The sequence below is a fragment of the Osmerus eperlanus genome, chromosome 13, assembly GCF_963692335.1.
Source record: "Osmerus eperlanus chromosome 13, fOsmEpe2.1, whole genome shotgun sequence".
NCBI lineage: Eukaryota > Metazoa > Chordata > Actinopteri > Osmeriformes > Osmeridae > Osmerus > Osmerus eperlanus.
In genome coordinates this window covers 9,875,846-9,896,821 of record NC_085030.1, presented here as the reverse complement: position 1 = coordinate 9,896,821, position 20,976 = coordinate 9,875,846, and the positions used below count along the sequence as shown (strand labels likewise).

Below are 20,976 nucleotides of genomic sequence, written 5' to 3'. Positions count from 1 at the left end.
ATATACACACACACACATACACACGTACACACACATACACACGTGTACCAAAACAATCACATTCGGAAGTAAGGGATGCCTGCATGTGCGTATGAAGTCAAGAGAAGACATTGTCCATTAAAGAAGGATGGCTAGATTTTATTGAGAACCAGTTCAGTAGAGAAAACAGAGCAGATACAAACAATAACAGAGAACATGCTTCATGCACGTAGACATGCTTATTGGCGGGAGCCCCCTTGTGAACGCTGTCGTGGAAAATGGATGTCCTGCAGTACCGAAAACCAACAGCAGGTGTCAGATTGGGGCAGTTGCACCGTGTTTCGCTGCCAGGGTGCCTGTGTGTGTGAGCATTCATGGAGCAGGAGCAGGTGTGTGTGTGTGTCCAGTATCAGATATACGCAGGACGGGTGAGCTGAAGTTGGTGTCATGGGCGCTCATGTAGCTAATCACACTACTCTGTTGCCCTCGCTCCTCCCCCTGTAGGGCCACGGCCAGGGAGTCCGGGCCCTGTGGTTGGCGGTCGGGCTGGGGAGGTGGGACCAGGCCTTGGAGCAGACTACATCCGGGCACGGAGCTGCAATGGGCCAAGCTGTCTGTCAGGTGCTGCAGGTACACCTCATCCAGCTGCTTCTCCAGCATCCCATTCAGCAGGGAGTTCGACAGAGGCTCCCTCCCTGCTCCAGGCAGCTCCAGGCTCTGCACCACACTGTCCCCCATCGCCAGATAGCCCTGGTCAGTCTCAGCAACCGCCCGATCCCCCTGAGACTCCAGGTTCTCAGGCTCATGTAAGTGGAGTGGGCATCCAGAGGCCTGGAGTAGGACACCGTGCCCAGGATCAGGATATCCCTCCGGGCTGTTTGAGGCATCGTGCATTCCTCGGTTCAGGCCGAGCCGGAGGTCAGGGTACTGCTGGAGGAGACTACTGCTGTCCCAGCTAATGGAGGGCTGAGATGAAGGGGGAGCCACAGTGAGGCACGGGGGGATGAAGAGGGCCGTGGCGGCCTGAGGCTTCACTGTCAGCCCCAGGCTTTGGGTCAGGCCTGGCAATTCCAGCCACAGACCTAGACATGTCAGATAGCAAAATAAGCTTGTTGTATCTGCGAAATTGATTACAGTATCACTTGTACTTACTAAATGCAGTCGTTGTATGCTTTGGTTAAAATATTTGAGTGTGTGATGTGAATAAATGATGATATATACATTTCAGTAAATGTAAAATGTTATGTTTTCATCACCAAATACATGAGCAGTCGATTCTTCCCACTAAAATGAGACTGGCTTCAATATGTCAGATACTAACCAGCTCAAACAAAAAAGGTCAAGCCTCTACCCACCTGTTCCTGCAGACAAGGTGAGTGGGTTTGCATCCAGCATTGTTCCATTGAAACAGCTGTTGGAGTGAGTGTGTGTGGCTGTTGTGTGCGTGTAGGCTCCAGTAGTGCGAGCATTCTGCTTCTCTACCCTGAATGGCAGAGTTCTCAGAAAGCCCTCACCCAGCATGGCACCGGGGGATCTCTCTCCCTCGCTTTCGTCCCTTTCTCCGGCTTGTCCGTTCGTATATCCTCGCCTGAAGAGCACGAAAAAGGGACTAAAACTCCACAGAGCTGACTGGAAATATTCTTCTTCTTTCACTTCTGCACTTGACTCATTCCTTTCCACAAACAAGCACACACACAATCACCCACACCCACACGCCCCTGCAATAATACCTCTGTGTGAAACGAATGTGAATTACGTAAAAACGTATGAAGGGATGAAGGGAGCACTAATGATGAGATATTGTGGTTCCCAGGATTGTGCTAGACACAGACATTACCACACTTGTTTACACTCCAGGCATTCTAGGTAACTTCTACACACCAAGGTTGGCTATGAACCTATTTGCTGCAGCAAAGATCTACAACCGTTATCAAGACAAATTCTGAGGTTTTTGAACTGTGAAAACAGGAGGAAGTTCCTTGGACCTCATGTAACACTTTCCTTTCGGAAACTGAAAGCTCATTCGCTGGAAGAAATATAACATTCTACTCATGAGTGAATTAATCCATTTAGGCTTACATGAACTATATTCGAAAGTAAGAAACAGTCAAAAGCATCGCCTTTAGCTTACCTGGCTAACATGGGGTGCTTGGTGTTTGAAGTACGGAATTGTCTGGTTTGAAGCTCTTACATCAACTTCCCTTAAACATATACGCTCGTGACTAGGAGGAACTCCTTCATGGTTCGAAAGGTTCAGATTATTATTTTGTGTTTAAAATACACTGAAAACTCTAAGGGGCATTGCCTTCCAGGATGTGAATGAAACTCAAGCTTTTGTAAACTCAAATCTTTATTGTACACAAAAATAAGACTATCATAGGGAAGCGGGAGGGTAGACAAAAGAGAGGAGGGAGACATTGAGAAAGAGAATGAGATTGATCGAGAGAAAAAGAGAGGGCAGAGAGGAGAGAGAGATCGTCTCAATGGAGTTCGCTCTTAAAGATGTTACTGTTTACTGAGCTAGAGTATACGTGAGGAACCTGTGTGTCTGCCTCAGCTGAGGGCAGCAGGCCTCAGAAGGACCAAGCAGATGATGACACACTACAGCTTTGACAGGAAAATGTTGAAAACGAACAAAACTATGATTATCGCCGCATGCACACCTTTACCCATTGACAATGATGAATGTTTACATCAAAACAACTCCGCTCTCCTCCCCGCTCCCTTTACAGATTAAGATTTGGCATGTTGTCTCGTTTCATCACATTTCAAAGAAAATACCTTGCTATCAAAACAGTAATAAAACAATATAGAGCTAATCAAATTATTAAGAAAGGGTCCTTGGTATAAAATAACTCTTGACGAAGGTGCTAAGGATTCTGGTGGGAGGACTGGCCAGACCTGAAGCATTCATTTAAACGATCAACACTGATCACGTTACCAGAAAACGTAACATGTTGATCCATCCTGACAAACCCATGTGAGCAACTCAGGTCTGTGTCTATCCCATCTATGGCAGATACTAGTTTTGAGTATCATTCTAAGTGTGCACACAATTTCTCATGTCTGTTTGTGCAAGTACACATAAAAAAAAGATGCCACACATTTGAACATTCTAACAGATCGACCAATAGGGCTGAGGTGTGATGGCGGAACAGAGGGTTGTTGCTAGTTTCACATCATCCCCAGCTCTAGTACCTCGCGCTCAGCTGATCGCATAAGGCACAGCTGAACAAAGATTACAAAACAACATCAATGATAAAAACATTCAAGACATAATTGAAGAGCTAGTATGATTGGAGACGGAAGTGGGGCGACGTGACGTTAGCGGTCCTCCGGTCCTGGTTCTAGGTTGGGTGTTTTTTGTGTTTTGAGGGTCACAGTTTGGCTACTGCTGCTCCTTTTCTCTCTTGGCAAGAGCCTCGGCCTCCTGTAGCACAGGGAGAGAGAGCGAGAGAGAGGGAGAGAGAGAGAGTGTGGGACAGAGAAATGGAGCGAGAGAGAAAGAGAAATACAAAAAGAAAGAGAAAGGTGGATAGAGGAGAGAGAAATTAATTTCCATTCATGTAGACTTATGGATGGTATTGCTTTTTATATGCAGCTTATGTTTAACTGAGGAAACCCCCCCCCCCCCCAGTCTCTAAGGTGACGGTCTAACTTCTCTGCAGGACCGTGTAAGGCAGAGAGAGGGTGCCAAGTTGCCAGAGAGAAAGAGAGAGGTACAGAAAGAGAGAGAGTTATGTGAGGTGTTTGGGTAGTATGGTATGGGTGGTGTCTTGGTAGGATGGTATGGGTGGTGTTTTGGTAGTATGGTATGGATGGTGTTTTGGTAGTATGGTATGGGTGTTGTTTTGGTAGTATGATATGGGTGTTGTTTTGGTAGTATGGTATGGATGGTGTTTTGGTAGTATGGTATGGGTGGTGTTTTGGTAGTATGGTATGGGTGGTGTCTTGGTAGGATGGTATGGATGGTGTTTTGGTAGTATGGTATGGGTGGTGTCTTGGTAGGATGGTATGGGTGGTGTTTTGGTAGTATGGTATGGGTGGTGTCTTGGTAGGATGGTATGGGTGGTGTTTTGGTAGTATGGTATGGGTGGTGTCTTGGTAGGATGGTATGGGTGGTGTTTTGGTAGTATGGTATGGGTGGTGTCTTGGTAGTATGGTATGGGTGGTGTCTTGGTAGGATGGTATGGGTGGTGTTTTGGTAGTATGGTATGGATGGTGTTTTGGTAGTATGGTATGGGTGTTGTTTTGGTAGTATGATATGGGTGTTGTTTTGGTAGTATGGTATGGATGGTGTTTTGGTAGTATGGTATGGGTGGTGTTTTGGTAGTATGGTATGGGTGGTGTCTTGGTAGGATGGTATGGATGGTGTTTTGGTAGTATGGTATGGGTGGTGTCTTGGTAGGATGGTATGGGTGGTGTTTTGGTAGTATGGTATGGGTGGTGTCTTGGTAGGATGGTATGGGTGGTGTTTTGGTAGTATGGTATGGGTGGTGTCTTGGTAGGATGGTATGGGTGGTGTTTTGGTAGTATGGTATGGGTGGTGTCTTGGTAGTATGGTATGGGTGGTGTCTTGGTAGGATGGTATGGGTGGTGTTTTGGTAGTATGGTATGGATGGTGTTTTGGTAGTATGGTATGGGTGTTGTTTTGGTAGTATGATATGGGTGTTGTTTTGGTAGTATGGTATGGATGGTGTTTTGGTAGTATGGTATGGGTGGTGTTTTGGTAGTATGGTATGGTTGGTGTTTTGGTAGTATGGTATGGATGGTGTTTTGGTAGTATGGTATGGGTGGTGTTTTGGTAGTATGGTATGGGTGGTGTTTTGGTAGTATGGTATGGATGGTGTTTTGGTAGTATGGTATGGGTGGTGTTTTGGTAGTATGGTATGGATGGTGTTTTGGTAGTATGGTATGGGTGGTGTTTTGGTAGTATGGTATGGGTGGTGTTTTGGTAGTATGGTATGGATGGTGTTTTGGTAGTATGGTATGGGTGGTGTTTTGGTAGTATGGTATGGGTGGTGTTTTGGTAGTATGGTATGGGTGGTGTTTTGGTAGTATGGTATGGATGGTGTTTGGGTAGTATGGTATGGATGGTGTTTTGGTAGTATGGTATGGATGGTGTTTTGGTAGTATGATATGGGTGGTGTTTTGGTAGTATGGTATGGATGGTGTTTTGGTAGTATGGTATGGATGGTGTTTTGGTAGTATGGTATGGGTGGTGTTTTGGTAGTATGGTATGGGTGGTGTTTTGGTAGTATGGTATGGATGGTGTTTTGGTAGTATGGTATGGGTGGTGTTTTGGTAGTATGGTATGGATGGTGTTTTGGTAGTATGGTATGGGTGGTGTTTTGGTAGTATGGTATGGGTGGTGTTTTGGTAGTATGGTATGGATGGTGTTTTGGTAGTATGGTATGGGTGGTGTTTTGGTAGTATGGTATGGATGGTGTTTTGGTAGTATGGTATGGATGGTGTTTTGGTAGTATGGTATGGGTGGTGTTTTGGTAGTATGGTATGGATGGTGTTTTGGTAGTATGGTATGGGTGGTGTTAAGGTGATGTACCTTGGAGCCAGGCGGGGCGGTCAGCCCCAGGAAGGCGTAGACAGCATTGTCCTCTCTGGCATCAAAGAACGCCTCATAGTTCTGAGGGAGGAGAACAGAAGAGCTGTTTATGAACTGAACGGAAACTGAAGCTTTATCACCTAAAAGACCTGAATGGACACAGTGGTCAAGCACTTCAGGCATGCACAAATTCTACCACAGCTGTGAGTGTCCTGAAGCTATATCTCTGTATACAGGTCATTCAGGCATTACCAGCACTAAAAGGGGACATCCATTCATTGCTACACTGAATCGACAAGCTCTGCGTAGCTGTGATGGCTCTATTCTAAGCTGGTCTATTATAGGAAAAGCATAAAGGACACATGCAAGACCTGTTGGAGGAGTACTCATTAAAGGCATTCAGCAGTATCATGCTGCTCAGGTACACAATTTGAGTATCCACAGGGTGTGCGCGTTTTTTGGGGGAAGTGATATGCAAATACACTCAATAGAAGTGTTTACTCAGGTGTGTGTGTACAGACACATAGATAGGCAGATTCTCTGTGGGCATGTTACAGTGTGTGTGAGGGTGTGTGCGTTTGGCCCTCACCCCACAGTATTTGCTCTCATTGAATATCTGTGGGGGGAGGGGGTTCCCCGCAGCAGGCCGCGATTCCTCCGGAACGTTCTCCCTCATCCACTTCCTGTTGTCTTCATTGGCCGCTATGTCACACTCCTCAAACTCAATCTTATTGGCCGCCAGGAACCCCATCACATCCTGCTGCTGTTTCTTAATCTGGAAGGGGTGAAGGGGGGTGGGGGAGGGAGGGAGTCGAGAGGGGGATTAGGGAGGAAGTTGAGGGAGGAGGGCAGCGGGGGAAAGGGGAAGAAAAGTTGTTGGTTAGAGCACACAGAACAGAAACTGGTCTCTGAAACATACTCATCTTAGGCCAAGTGAAACACTGTAGTATAAACTAAATATACTCTACATGGTGGGGTATTGCCACTTTCCTACTAGAGACAGCATCCTCTGTACACAGTGGATGTCCGATATTTAGCAGGTGTGTGTCTGTGTTTATGTGTGTGTGGGCCGGGGTATGAGACTACAGTCCAATCAGGGCCGTCGTGGGGAGGGTGGGTGTGTGTAAGGGGGAAGATGGCCCTATAAGGACAGACGGAAGCCAGCAGTCCTCTGGTAGTCAGGAGGAGGCAAGTGGTCAAACACGCCAAATAAGGCCAGCTACAGGGAGACACATGGCCAACTCTGCTTCTTGCAGCGTTCAAAAAGTACACGCACACACACACACACGCACAGACACCCTCACACATACATACACACACACACACACACTCACACATAAACACACGGAAGGACACACGTGGAGGGCGGGTACAAAGGTTTGTGATTAGGAGTTATAAAAACAACGCATCTATTGTCTGTCTGTGCACACACTCCCACAGACACCAGTGGATTAGCGCGTCTCTCTATGGAGTGTGATAAGAGGCGATGGGAATGACGCTGTTGGCTGGATGTTCTCAACAGATGAACAGTTCCACTGTCTGAATCCCTCAATGATTGTCCTCCTCCGCAGGCCAAAGTCCTGAAGCACTCACAGCCTGTTCTCCATGCGCACCCCATCCCTCCCCCCCAGCGCTCCCTCGGGCAGACCTGGGCCATCATGTAGAACGGTCAGTCCACACACACACACACACACACACACACTCTGAGACCAGTCAGAAGCGTTTGGGGTCTCCCCTCACATTCTCTTTGTCCTCCATCATTTCTTCTCTCCTCACCCGCTTGCACTCTTCTCTCTACACCGCCCTCTTCTCCTTCTGTCTTTTCTCCTACACTCCTGTCTTCCCTTCTCTAGCCGTTCCCCTAACAAGCCTTCATTGTCCTGGTGCCAGGCTAAATTAATTTGGCAGGGAACTTGGCAACCTGCCATCTGCCTCCCCACTCTAATTGCACAGCGAGAATCCCCTTCTTTTCCTCTTCCTTGTTTCTGTTTCGCTCCCCCCTTCTCTCCATCTCCCTCCGTCCCTCCTATGTGCTGCTGGTAGACCGACACCCCCTCCCCCCTCCTGAGGGAGTGGCGATAAACAACTTTTCGTTTCTCTCTTTCCCCCCCCCCCCCCCCCCTTTATCTCTGCTGGCTCACTTAGGAATGCTGAAAGGAAGGACGGATTTAGTGCAGTGTGTAACATGGGCAGAGAGAGAGAGAGAGAGAGAGAGAGAGAGAGAGAGAGAGAGAGAGAGAGAGAGAGAGAGAGAGAGAGAGAGAGAGAGAGAGAGATGAGATGAAAAACAGAACTATATGGGTTAGGGTCAGGCTAGACTAGAGGCTGGTCCTGCTTTAACAGACACAACTTGTAATCTCCTGTTTAAATCATTTAGAGCACTACTGTTTTCAACATTTGCTTGCTACATGTGGACTTGTGGAGAAAATGACTATCTGGTCAGATGTACTACACCAGAGTGTATAAGTAAACCAGTTGTGGCAACACCTAAAGTGTGCTAGATGCAATGTGGTCCAAGGTGGTTCTAACCAGTGTTGAGTATGGGTGCCTGTGAAACCTACATACAATCTTACTGTTTATCAGATTGTTAATGATTGATTTGTATCAGTCTATCAAAGCTGTACTTCTGCTCTACTTACAGTATGCCTACAGTCTGACCTGATAAGGCGTTCCAACCCGTAACACAAGCATGTCCTGCCAGCTCTACAGCATGAGACCTGGATTGACTCCATAGTTGTAGTTCCTGTTGGAAACTCGGTAGGATACAACAGGCTTTAACTGGCAAATGAAAAGCTTTGACTTGAGATCAGACGCCCAAATCTTTGCATGCACAAATAATGCAAATATACAAATAAATAATGCAAATAGTGCATACAGTAAAATACATTCAAGCTTCTAAAATTGGACACACAACAAAGACTATAATCTATAAAAGGGTTACCCAATTTGGACAAGAATGAATGGATGTGAAGATAAATTTATGATTAAGATTATGCCTCTGCCTGAATACTTCTACGGTTTACTGTAAACAACAAAAATAGCTGCGGTAATGCATCACATGACTCAGTCACTAGATCAATCTAACCCAGACCAAATCAATTCCTTTGAGCTGTAAACATAGCCTAGCTGGCTACCACATATAGATGTGACTTAACACAGACTCCGATCAATACCTGTCTGTCAGCAGAGGGATGTTAGGAAGGTCAGATCCCATTTGTTCTGGTTTGAACAGTTTCACAGACAACTGGGTGTGAGACCTGTATCAGGAGTAGCTGAGTCGAAGTTCGAGTCCTGACTGTTCAGGACTCGAACACAGCTTGATCTCCACACTGTCTCATAGCAGCCAGGTTTCACAGCACATGGTTAAACTTACACCTACAGTACCTCTCCCCAGAGCTACACTCACTGTGGGGAGGATCCTTACTCAGACATCTCTCTCACACACACACTACACAAAAATACCAACAGCCTCCCTTAAATCACGTATTAACCCATCCACAAGCACACACATTCATAGTCCTAAGTTGAATTACTGTAGTATAAACTTGTACTTTGCGTACTGGCGGTTGTAATATAAGTGTTGACATAGAGTAAGAAAGGGTGAAAAGATGATGAGTGAAAATGATGCAGTAAAAAGCTGTCATGTTGTTATAGGACTTTGTCCTTATTCCATCAGGTCCCTAATTACATCATGTTTATCTACAGGTGGAGCCAACATCCTGCATTTTCAAACAATACTCCCCTCTGTCTCTCTCTCTCCTAGTCACTCTCCCTCTCTCCAGATCCTTGTAGCTGCTTGTTACAGAAGGGCTCCGTCACGGCCCCTGTATCTGTCCTCTAACCCGGGTTTGAGGCCCTCTGGTAGGACACACTTAGTGATCTTCCGGGGCTAGGACCACATCCACACACGGTGATCACAGCACCACTGTAACATGAGCAGCCCCTCTGGGGCAGTAGGACTGTTCTTCTCTGCTGGTTACTCACACTGGCGGGTATGGATTACTGGGCTGTGACTAACCAGGATGACATCCTCTCTGTGGGCCACTTTTTGGCAGGTCAAATCTTGAGGGGGAGGCAGGAGGTGAGGGGTAGCATGCCCCTGTTCAGGCCTCATATCAGGACCAAGTTGTTGCAGGAACAATGCCCACCTCAGCCCATTTGCCTTCTTAATCTAGAAGGTCTGGATAGACGAAGAGGGATGTGGCTTGATCTTGCCCTCTAATAGGCTATAGTTATAGGTGTTGCCATCTTGCTTAAATCTAACAATTTATTATCAATTTACAAAATTGTTTCTCTGGGCAAGGCTAAGTTCTGTCCACATTCAGGAAATATCTAATGCAAGACTGTCTTAGTGGGTCAAGTGTTCATTCTGAAGCATTCCTCTGGCCAACTTTCAAAAATCTCACTCTCTCTGGTTTTCTCACTCTTTCGCTCTCGCTCTCTCTTTCTCTCTCTCTGAAATGTGATGACTGGCAATAACTTGTTCTTTAGAGCCCCAGAGATATGAGACCTTTATGCTTTTCTTTCACCACTCCACCTCTCTCCCCTCCTCTCTTTCCTTCCTTCACTCTCTCTGCTAAATTTACAGCCCATTATGGGTGGATGCATTCTTGGTGTGATTGGGTTAGCCGGCTGTGTGATTGGGTTAGAACACACACAGGCAACCTTACCGTGGTAACCTAGGGTGAACATTCTGTTTAACTTCATCTGATTTACTCAGTCTGCAGGGAGGGGCCCTCTGATTGGACAGATTGGGTTGGCAGAGGTCACCTGATAAGGAAGCGAAAGAAATTTACAGTATAAACAGTGTCTTTGTGTCATAAAGGCATGTCATTTGCATTAATTAGAAGATGCTTTCATCTAGACAGAGTCACATGAGTACTACTATATGGACAGTGTTTTAGTAAAGGAGGCCATGGGATCTGGTAGTAGAGCCACTGTCACTGACTGGCTCACTGGGCTGTGACTAACCAGGAGGACATCAGCTCTAGGGCCCATTGTGGCTGGTCCCTTCTTTTTTTTGGTAAATGGGGGTAGGGGGCATTGGGGGTTACCGTGCCTGGGTACTATCCTCATAGGGCAATAGATATTCATACACTGGGATGGACGCATGGACTCAGCTGGAGAGACTCTGTTGTGATTTGTTTGATCATGACTTTGAATCTGTGTTTTTCCAATGAGACTTAACTACATTAGAGTTGACTACATGTGATTACTACACATTTTGTGGGAACAAATGGGAACTCTTTCAGACTGATAGAACAGGACAGATGCAGAGTGAAATATGAAGAGACTGCTGCTTGTCACAATGAGTGAGAATGCGTGTGTGTTTGTGTGTGTATCTTTGTCTGTGTGTCCTCTGCCAGACAGTTGCACACACTCTAAACAACAAATCAATGACCAGTAATGCACTCTCCCAGATAGCTTCAGTGCAGTGATGCCAGAGTTGTCTGGGAACTGTTAACTGCTGTCTTATTACCAATGCGTTATCAATGTGTTATTACAAGCATGACTCAGGCTTTACTGTAGAACTATACTGTATTTCTGAGGGCAAATGTCTACAACAGCATGAATACTGTCAACAATGCAGTAAAAAAGCATAGCCCTCCTAAACACCATTGTTTCTGAGTTGGGTGCTGAGGACTCGAAAAAGGCTGTTTTAAGGCCGAAACAGCCTTAAAACAGTCTCAGCAGGTCTTCAAGAGGCTGTAACTGACAGTTCCTGAGCTCCAGCTGTATAACTGAGGTCCCATGAGGATTGCATCATTCCGCTGTAAGGGTGTCTGTAAGGGTGGAACCCACATGTCTACAGCTGATGGTCCTATTACAGAGAGGAGAGGACAGGAGTGGGGAGAAAGAGAGTGGACTGCTGTATACAACATGTAATGAACTGGCTTTCTTTCCACTCCAGGAGTGATGTCCAAATATGTCAGCAGCGTAGCTCGAGTCGGTGCCACTCCTTTATGGCTGCAGCTTCTGCCTCCACTCCTCCCTGTACAGATTACCTCTCATTCCCTACATACACTGTAACAGTTGGTGGACTCTTAGTTGTTCGTCTGTCTACCCCTGCAAACTGTTGACAACTGACAACAGGCCCATTTTCACAGAGAACCACCCACTGTCATGCCAGGAAACAAGCTGACATAGACTCTGCCTTAACTAACAGCTGCAGAGTGAGACGTCCCCTTATTTAGAGAGAAGTGCACTTCTAACTTCCTCTCTAACTCCTGTGGTGTACTAGAGAGAGAGAGAGAGAGAGAGAGAGAGAGAGAGAGAGAGAGAGAGAGAGAGAGAGAGAGAGAGAGAGAGAGAGAGAGAGAGAGAGCATTTGTCCCTGTATCACACTTTCTAATGAAAAGAGGCCAGTGTGTTTTAATGCAGTTACTGATTTACTTGCACAATCTATTTTACTACACTTACAGTGGGGATGATGCTGATGATACTAAAACAGATACAGCCAATTAATGAACTATAAAACAATATCTGACAATTGTTTGTAAACTATTACGACAGGTCCAAGTAAGCTACATCACAAACGCCCTGCATACTCAGGATCAACGACAGCATCCTGCGTATGCCAGGCCAATGCAAAAGTTTATTCATATTATTTTGTTCTCTTTTTCCTTACCGAAGTGGAGCCAGAGGACGATGCTATGTACACTTTGATCACCATGTTCTTGAATCCCTGACACAGACGATGGTCCAGTAATGTAGCTTGTTTTTTTTTTCCTTTGAAAGAAGGCAATTTTGAATTAATCTTGAAGAGATGACTGACTCAGATAAAACAACTTGAAGTCAAATCCTGGTAGCAACAGCGCAGATTAGTCTGCGCAAATGCTACAACTCAACGCTTGATGGACCTCACATTCTTTCTCCGCCTCTCTTTTCCCTCCCCGCCCCTTTCTTTATTTCTTTCTTTCTTCCTCTCTATCTCTCTCAGTCCCACTCGTTGACGAATTTTTCATTATTTTTGTTTGCACTAATGTTTCATGTTGGCTCTAAATAGGCCTACTTGATAGAATACGCAATAGATGTGTTATTTAACACGGGAGCAGGAAAACACAAACGTTAAGGATATACCCTGCCCTAAAATATGGCTTACTTCCCATGTCCACCGTCTGGCACCTACGACAGATTTACAACAAGAATTAGCTACAGGTTATAAAAGGTCATACATTAAAGTTACACAAATGTGATTTAATCTACCAGAAGAAACTAACGTTCGATGTTAAATTTGAACTATTATAAGAGCTCATTTGAGTGGTAGACTACTTCCACCCCGTCGGGTGGGTAGAATTTGGACGCCCTCCGGTGGCACCATAAGCTACCGCAGAGGGTTTACGTTGTTTATTTTCTTTGTAGGCAACATGGCCTACCATCGCATATCCAAGTCATTTGAGTTGTCATTCTTGCAAACGAACAGTTGCCCTATTCATTAAGAATAACCTAAATTGTCCGTTGTAACCGAGAGAAGGAGTCCTACTGCAGTGATTTCCAATAGCTAGAGAGAGACTTAGATCAGATGCGCTGATAGGCCGCTAGAAGCACAGCAAGTATTAGCCTACCAGTGGTCAACATCACTCATGTTAGGCGCTTTACAGCCACCTACAGGCGCCTGACAGTGGCGACGCAAGCCTCCTCTCTCCTCAGATGAATTTAGGAAAGCCGACAAACAAAAAATGTGTCGAGGAAGAAGGGCGCCATATTGGACTCGAGCGCTGAGCCGAAATAGTGCTCTATTTCTCTCAAAATCTGGGCAGATTTAGAGTATTAAATTGGTTTTTAGACGTGCAGGATGCATGGAATTCAGAACCATGTTTTATCTGAGTTCGAGTGATATTAAACAGTAAAAAAGGAATGAATTGAGGCCACTAGGGCGTTTATGGTATTCTTTCTTCTGTTATATGGCTAAATTATATCATTTCATAATTTTATTTTCTATTATCTCCACTCCCCTTGCAAACACCTCACCGGTGGCTCCAACATTCCAAGTGTTCTGCAGCCTCGAATGTCGTTCGCTGATTGGTTCAGGGCCTATCAATCATGTCTTTAGCCGCACCCCTCCCCCCATTCAACCACTCGCCTCTCTGTTCCTGTGTGTTTACTACACTGCCGCGCACAGGGAGACACTCGCCTTCTTTACATGCACTGAACTCACCACTGAATAAAACAGTTTCTAGTTGTGTTTGTACGAGATTCTCCAAGAATTCAACATGCCCAAGAGAAAGGTACGTATTCTGCTAATGATTTAGATGGGTCTACGAAGTAGACAGCTATTGATACCATGCAAATGATTATGAAGCCATCCTTCTCAACCATTACTTAATTATAACCTAATTTCCTCGACAAATATATCGACGGTATTTTGAGAGTATTTTCTAGAAATAATATATATTTTTTGTACGTTTGAATGAATATTTTCCTGCACACAAGAGGGCTGCAACCTCTGTTTTTCTCCTATGAGCCGCTGTCCTTTGGGGAGTCAGAAGTCTCTTTCGGTCTCCATGCAGTTAAAGCACAAGCAGCAGCCATGCTTTGCAGCCCAAGTCTTCTTTCGTCGCCGACCTCTCGAGAACAAACGGTTCAGTTAACGTCAAATGCCCCCCATTCTGCCCAAAACTGCTTTGAGAAAACCCATTGGTATCTCTAGTTAGTATTACGAATGTAAAAATCTGTCTTCGTCGTCGTATTTCGATAAAATCTTATATTTTTTCTCTTTGTTCGTGGTCCCTAATGGCTGCGATGGCGTCCTTTAACCGCCTGGTGGTGCTATAGAGCTTTGTCTGAGCTCCTCCCCCTTGCCTAAACCCTCCCGCGCGAGTTTTCAAAAGGAGATCCATTAAATGAGAGAGAGATGAAGTAAGAAAGGAAGGTGAAGACTTAAGGACCTCTAGATCTGGTCTCACATGTTAAAGTGATTATGGTCTTTAAATATACTTCAACATTATTATCACAATGTAATAAACCAAGTATTTCTTGCCATAAAACTAGATATTTTCCAAGTTATATACCATTTTCATCTGATTTCGAAAAGTTTTTGTAAGGCCTTTACATTTGTTCATAATATGCCATTTTAGCACCTTAAGAAGGTTTGTCATCACTACAGTGGCCTATTATGTCCACGCAATGAAATAATCCAAATTGTCTCTTTTTTTAACCTATGAATCTGTCTTTTTGATCAACAGGGAGGAGATGGGGACATTAAGGAGGAGGTAAGATGGCCGCATATCTAACAACTTCCCTAAGATCTTTATTAGTTTAAAATAATCAGAATTCAACAAATTGGATAAGATATTGTTGTTTAGTTGGGGTCACACAGACTCATTACGTGTAATTATGATATAATATATGCCAAACTGCTTCATGCATGTTTGTGTAGTTGTAACAAAGTTCTAATAAAGTTGTAATTATGTTTTATACCTACTGTTTCAGCCCCAGAGGAGATCCCTTCGGTTATCAGCGGTAGGAAACATATCTCTGCCAGAAATACATCCCCAAAACTAAAATGCCACACTAACAAACAGATTATAATAATGTATAACTCGAAACAAAGTTGTAGCACACATAAACAGCTAAACAATAGATAACTAAGTATTTAAACAGCTATAAAATCTGTTTTTGAAGTGTAAAACATCTTATTACATTCAAATATACCTGTGAACATTAAAAAATGGCTAAACATGACTTTTACACACACATAATCTGATATATGATTAATATAAGCACTGTAATAACATCAGTAGTAGGTAATTGCCTCTGAAATTTGTAGAGATTAATCACCATACTCTTACTTACACATTTATGCAGATCACTTATCAGCTAATTCAACCAATACACCCCTTATTATAAGTTACTGATGAAGTTACACTATTAATAAATAATACATACATAAAATATCTTCTGTAAGTCTGATATAGGTAAGGTTGCTCTAAAATGTATGATTAATATGTCTGGACAGTATTACAGAGGATTTACATCTAAACAACACACAAGTGATTTAAAAGCAGTTATAGTTTTGGGTCTGTCAATCAGTTTCTGGTACTGTGATGATGTAGTGTTCAGGAGTTATCATCATATCTGTTAACCATCTCCATAGAAGCCAGTCCCTCCTAAACCGGAGCCAAAGGCCAAGAAGGCAGCCAAGGTAAGAATACAGATAACATCACCTCCTGACCCCTGAAGGTTAACTCCCTGGGTTAGTCTCTCACATGTGCAAGGATAATTTTCTGTGGTTTCAGTATTGACATGTTCTGTGCCCCCCCCCCCTTGCAGAAAGAGAAGGTAGTGAACGACAAGAAGGAGGACAAGAAGACCAAGAGCAAGGCGAAGGAGAACGCAGAGGCAGAGGCCAACGAGGAGAACCACTCTGAGAATGGAGAGGCCAAGACCAACGAGGTACTACACGCACACACACATTATAGACATTTACATTTAGTCATTTAGCAGACGCTCTTATCCAGAGCGACTTACAGTAAGTACAGGGACATTCTCCCCCGAGGCAAGTAGGGTGAAGTGCCTTGCCCAAGGACACAACGTCAGTCGGCATGACCGGGAATCGAACTGGCAACCTTCGGATTACTAGCCCGATTCCCTCACCACTTAGCCACCTGACTTCTATAGACAGAAGAAAGTAATCTAGAAAGCATTAGGAGCAGACTACTTAAATAATTGGTTGGTGGAGACCAGCAAGGGAGGTGTATAACTTTTGGATGGGCACAAATCAGCAAAATCTCCAGATATGAGACTCAAGACCATCTGAAAACCCCTGATTACAGATTTCTAGGGACCTAGTGTAGTCTTATCCTACAGAGTACAGCAGAACAAAAGGCACGTTTCAGTAGAGCGCCATACCAAAGGTGTGTGAGGCGAGGCGCTCCATGTGAAGTTGTAGCATAGGTTGATCGATGTCTGACACTCCTCTCTCTGGCAGCGAGAACGCACAGTCCAGGCTGTGTTTGGTGCCGTGTACTGACGTGTTTCACCCTTGTCCCCATCCCACAGGTGGAGGCAGCTCCGGAGGCAGAGAAAGAAGAGGCCAAGCCTGAGTAGCAACACTGCCGCGCCCCTCCACCCTCCCCAGCCCAAAACCCTCCAACCCCTGCCCCCCCTCAGTCCAGCCAGCCCCCCCCCCCCCCCGCCTCAGTCTCTCACGTGGTTTCCCTCCAAGGCGTATTGTTAACAGAGGAATATTTTTATCAATGATTTTATAAGTATCCGTACAGATTTTTAGCACAAACGCAACGCTGAATAACGGAAGCACCTTGCAGATTTGCAGTGGTCATATCAAAGTGTCTGCAAGCAAGACGAACACACTAAAATCTTTTTTAAATGGCATTTCATGATTGTTGAAGGCTTGTTTGGTGTAGGAAGTGAGTCCCCCCCACCCCACCCCTCCTTCCCTCCTCCCCACCCCCCTGATTGGCTTAGTTGTGAGTTGTGTGTTCTTGTCCCCTCTTCCCGGTTCCCTATGTGCCCCCACCTTATTTGTGTGTTATTAACGGTTCACCCATAAATATGGCTGATTCTTTTTTTGACCTCTATATGTGCAGTGAGTTCCCTTCGCTTATGTCTCTTGTTCCTGTTTTTTTTTTTCATTGAATCATGTTAAAAGCATGTTGAAGCGTGTTGTCCATAAGAAAGAGGAAGACGAACATGTGAAACATTCCGGGAACAGCGACACGTCCAACCTGTCTCCTAGACCCTGCCGACTGACAACCCGCTCCGTCTAAAACAGCCCCCTACCCCCCCCCCCCCCACTCCACCATCGATCTATGCTGTCCGTTCAGCTTTTCTAAACAACTCTGGTTTTTTTAAGATGAATTTGGAACCTTCTCTTGACGAATTGCAGGTGTCTGATCCCTTCTCTTATGTTCTGGAGTTCTCTTAATAAAAGAAGTCCTGGGAATTTTCCTCAAACCGCTCGTGATTTGAGTCTTTTTGTTGTTGTTGTTTTGTGCCGGCATTGGTCCTTGTGTGGCTTCTCCGTCTTCTAAGACTGCATCTTCACAACACTGGTCAGATAAACGCACACACATACTCTACATTCTTCAAAGAATGTAAACTGGCTAAAGAAAAGTTTCGAAAATGGAGTCTGCAGATAGTCATACCTGAGATGGTGTTGCATCAATGTAATCTACGGGTTTGTGAGGCTGTACCGACTGGCAACAGCTTGTCTTCAATAAAGACAGAATCTACAAGGGATGGAGGCTGTAGAGAGGACTGCCAGGTTGGCATGGTGGTAAGTGTGGATAAAAAAGCATACACTGCAGCCCAATGGAGTGGTTGCCAGTGCTAGTGAAAGGCCTTGTGGGATCCACACTGCCCTGCCTGGGCTACTACCCCCCTTTCTGCCCAAGCCCCCCCCTCACACACACACACAAAGACAACTAAGGAAGTGGAGCGTGAGCACCATGACCCACTTTGATTTCACACACCCATACACACACACAAGGTCACTCTATGGCCATCAGAGACCAGCTCCAGACATCACCCCAAAATATGCCTCCAGAGGAAGCGTGGGCTCTTGAGCCGATGTGGAAGAGAATTAAATGGAGCTAAAGAGCTGGTTTGTGTGTGTGTGTGAGAGAGAAAGAGAGAGAGTCATACAACCTTGCTGCGCCTCTATATTGATAGGGAGCTTTGTGTTTGTGCAGTCGCCCCCATCATTAGTCTCATTCCTCCTTTCATCTTCTGTCTGCTTTGAAGGAGTGTTACTGATACATGCGCACGACTGTCCGTGAGTTTTTACGAGCTAAACAGTAACCATCATTTCTGTCTAGATGTTGTGGAGTAGGCTTAATGATTTTGACTTTACATCAGAGGCGCAGGTGTCCCTCAAACACAGGACCTGGTCTAAACTCCCACGTATAAACTTAATAAAGCTTATAATCATGAGCTAGAAAAGCTTCTCTTAGCCATGTAGAACGTTTTTATTCACTATGATGAGACATCTTGACAGTCAACCTCCTCATGGTGACAGCAGTCAATCTATATCCCCTCCAAAAGATGTTCTGTAAGGTCATTTCTAACCTTGACACAACAGGGCAGGTTTCATTTTAAGTAATTATCCACAGCTGGTCTGAATTCAGTGATATGAGATAAAATATACAGAAGTAAGGAAAAAGGACGGATGCATTTTTTCAATTCAAACCGGGCCCAGGGCTCAATATGAGAGCAGTCTCCATTTTGTGAGGATTTATTTTGGCATGCTGTTTCACTGTACAGCCTCTAGATGTCAGGAGTGTGCTTTGTACGCTACGGCCCTGCTATTTTGAGTCCTGGCGAGCTCCGTCAGTGAGTTAGATAACTACTCCCTCGCTCACTTCCATTCAATACAGCTTCATTCACTCTATAAGTGACTCTCCAATGACTATAATGAGCAAGTTGATATATCCTGCTCGATATAGGTCTTGAAGTGAACAGGGTGCGTGCTGAAGAGTAGTGAGATGTGAGAGGGGTTGATGACTCTGAAAAACAGGGAGGACATTGATTAGCCAGGCGTAAAGTATATCAGACAATGTAACACATCCATGTCTCCTAAACACTTTAATCTTTGCTGAGAGCTTACCGAATTCATATTTCCCTCTCCTATTGATGCGTCCATTCATCCAGCCACCCAACCATCAGCCCATCTATTCATCTATGATCAGGTCTATAATCAACGCTCACTTTATTCTGTGATGCTGAGATTCAAACGCCTACTCGGCTCGTCTCATCCCTCACACAGAAAAGCAGATAAACCACTGTAATGTCTGCCTGCCTGCCTGCCTGCCTGCCTGTCTGTCTGTCTGCCAGTCTGTCTGTCCATCTGCCTGCCTGTCTGTCTGTCCATCTGTCTGTCTGCCCATCTGTCTGTCTGTCCATCTGCCTGTCTGCCTGTCTGTCTGTACAGATGTATATGTACAGATATATGTATGTGTACGACTTTTTCTCTATCTCTCTTTATCTCTCTCTTTCCCTCTCTATTTACTTCCTTCTCTCAGGCTGAGTCACCACAGTGCGCATCCTCCCCTCCCTTCTCACATACACACGGTCGTGTACTTTATAACTATGTTGTTTTGATTTCATGTTTCTATAAAAAATAATGTATTTTTAGAACCCACTGTTCAATGTTCCTGTCTTCTAGAGGAGAAAGGGGTGTTGAGAACGAGGCTGACCTTTGATGAAGAAATGACTTCATCACTGCCACTGTCCTGAACAAGGTCATTCCATTGCCACGGTTACCAGCATCTGCTGTCACCCTGGTGTTTCATGCTTAAGGAAACAAGCACACATACCACCTCCTAAGTACTGATGAGGTGTAGTCACGTTGAAGTGGTACACATGCACTAATATCTCATGTCTTCAACTCCATCTGAGGTCTAAGTCATGTAGAGAGGAGGGGGAGAAACAAGGAGAAGGAGAGTGTGCTGGAGGAGACGAGGAAAGAGAGGTGGACTAGAAGAGGGGTGAACTAGAAGAGGGGTGGACTAGAAGAGGGGTGGACTAGAAGAGAGGTGGACTAGAAGAGGGGTGGACTAGAAGAGAGGTGGACTAGAAGAGGGGTGGACTAGAAGAGGGGTGGACTAGAAGAGAGGTGGACTAGAAGAGAGGTGGACTAGAAGAGGGGTGGACTAGAAGAGAGGTGGACTAGAAGAGGGGTGGACTAGAAGAGGGGTGGACTAGAAGAGAGGTGGACTAGAAGAGGGGTGGACTAGAAGAGAGGTGGACTAGAAGAGGGGTGGACTAGAAGAGGGGTGGACTAGAAGAGAGGTGGACTAGAAGAGAGGTGGACTAGAAGAGGGGTGGACTAGAAGAGGGGTGGACTAGAAGAGAGGTGGACTAGAAGAGGGGTGGACTAGAAGAGAGGTGGACTAGAAGAGGGGTGGACTAGAAGAGAGGTGGACTAGAAGAGGGGTGGACTAGAAGAGGGGTGGACTAGAAGAGAGGTGGACTAGAAGAGGGGTGGACTAGAAGAGGGGTGGACTAGAAGAGGGGTGGACTAGAAGAGAGGTGGACTAGAAGAGGGGTGGACTAGAAGAGGGGTGGACTAGAAGAGGGGTGGACTAGAAGAGAGGTGGACTAGAAGAGGGGTGGACTAGAAGAGGGGTGGACTAGAAGAGAGGTGGACTAGAAGAGGGGTGGACTAGAAGAGGGGTGGACTAGAAGAGGGGTGGACTAGAAGAGAGGTGGACTAGAAGAGGGGTGGACTAGAAGAGGGGTGGACTAGAAGAGAGGTGGACTAGAAGAGGGGTGGACTAGAAGAGGGGTGGACTAGAAGAGAGATGGACTAGAAGAGGGGTGGACTAGAAGAGAGGTGGACTAGAAGAGAGGTGGACTAGAAGAGGGGTGGACTAGAAGAGGGGTGGACTAGAAGAGAGGTGGACTAGAAGAGGGGTGGACTAGAAGAGGGGTGGACTAGAAGAGAGGTGGACTAGAAGAGGGGTGGACTAGAA

General features: G+C 45.4%; 3 protein-coding genes across 6 annotated transcripts; 1 reads left to right on the top strand and 2 right to left on the bottom strand.

The window, feature by feature from the left end:
* Positions 1-117: 117 nt before the first annotated feature.
* On the bottom strand, positions 118-1,677 carry si:dkey-237j10.2 (uncharacterized protein LOC568721 homolog). Its single transcript, XM_062476437.1, has 2 exons — positions 1,335-1,677; positions 118-1,061 (listed from the first exon to the last, which is right to left on the bottom strand). Exons 1-2 carry the CDS (start codon positions 1,498-1,500, stop codon positions 352-354), a joined length of 876 nt encoding a protein of 291 aa, XP_062332421.1. The 5' UTR covers positions 1,501-1,677; the 3' UTR covers positions 118-351.
* Positions 1,678-2,311: 634 nt separating this feature from the next.
* On the bottom strand, positions 2,312-12,408 carry sh3bgrl (SH3 domain binding glutamate-rich protein like). Its single transcript, XM_062475983.1, has 4 exons — positions 12,171-12,408; positions 6,132-6,317; positions 5,543-5,623; positions 2,312-3,409 (listed from the first exon to the last, which is right to left on the bottom strand). Exons 1-4 carry the CDS (start codon positions 12,213-12,215, stop codon positions 3,368-3,370), a joined length of 354 nt encoding a protein of 117 aa, XP_062331967.1. The 5' UTR covers positions 12,216-12,408; the 3' UTR covers positions 2,312-3,367.
* Positions 12,409-13,539: 1,131 nt separating this feature from the next.
* Positions 13,540-17,458, top strand: LOC134032149 (non-histone chromosomal protein HMG-14A-like). 4 transcript variants are annotated; one of them, XM_062475986.1, is made up of 6 exons: positions 13,540-13,770; positions 14,725-14,754; positions 14,975-15,004; positions 15,642-15,686; positions 15,815-15,937; positions 16,544-17,458. In XM_062475986.1, the coding sequence occupies exons 1-6, from the start codon at positions 13,756-13,758 to the stop codon at positions 16,589-16,591; spliced, it is 291 nt and encodes a 96-aa protein (XP_062331970.1). In that variant the 5' UTR covers positions 13,540-13,755; the 3' UTR covers positions 16,592-17,458. The 4 variants fall into 4 exon arrangements, with proteins under 4 accessions (XP_062331970.1, XP_062331971.1, XP_062331968.1 ...); XM_062475987.1 differs by having other exon boundaries at positions 13,546-13,770; positions 14,728-14,754; XM_062475984.1 differs by having other exon boundaries at positions 13,550-13,770; positions 15,639-15,686.
* The last annotated feature ends 3,518 nt before the right edge of the window (positions 17,459-20,976 follow it).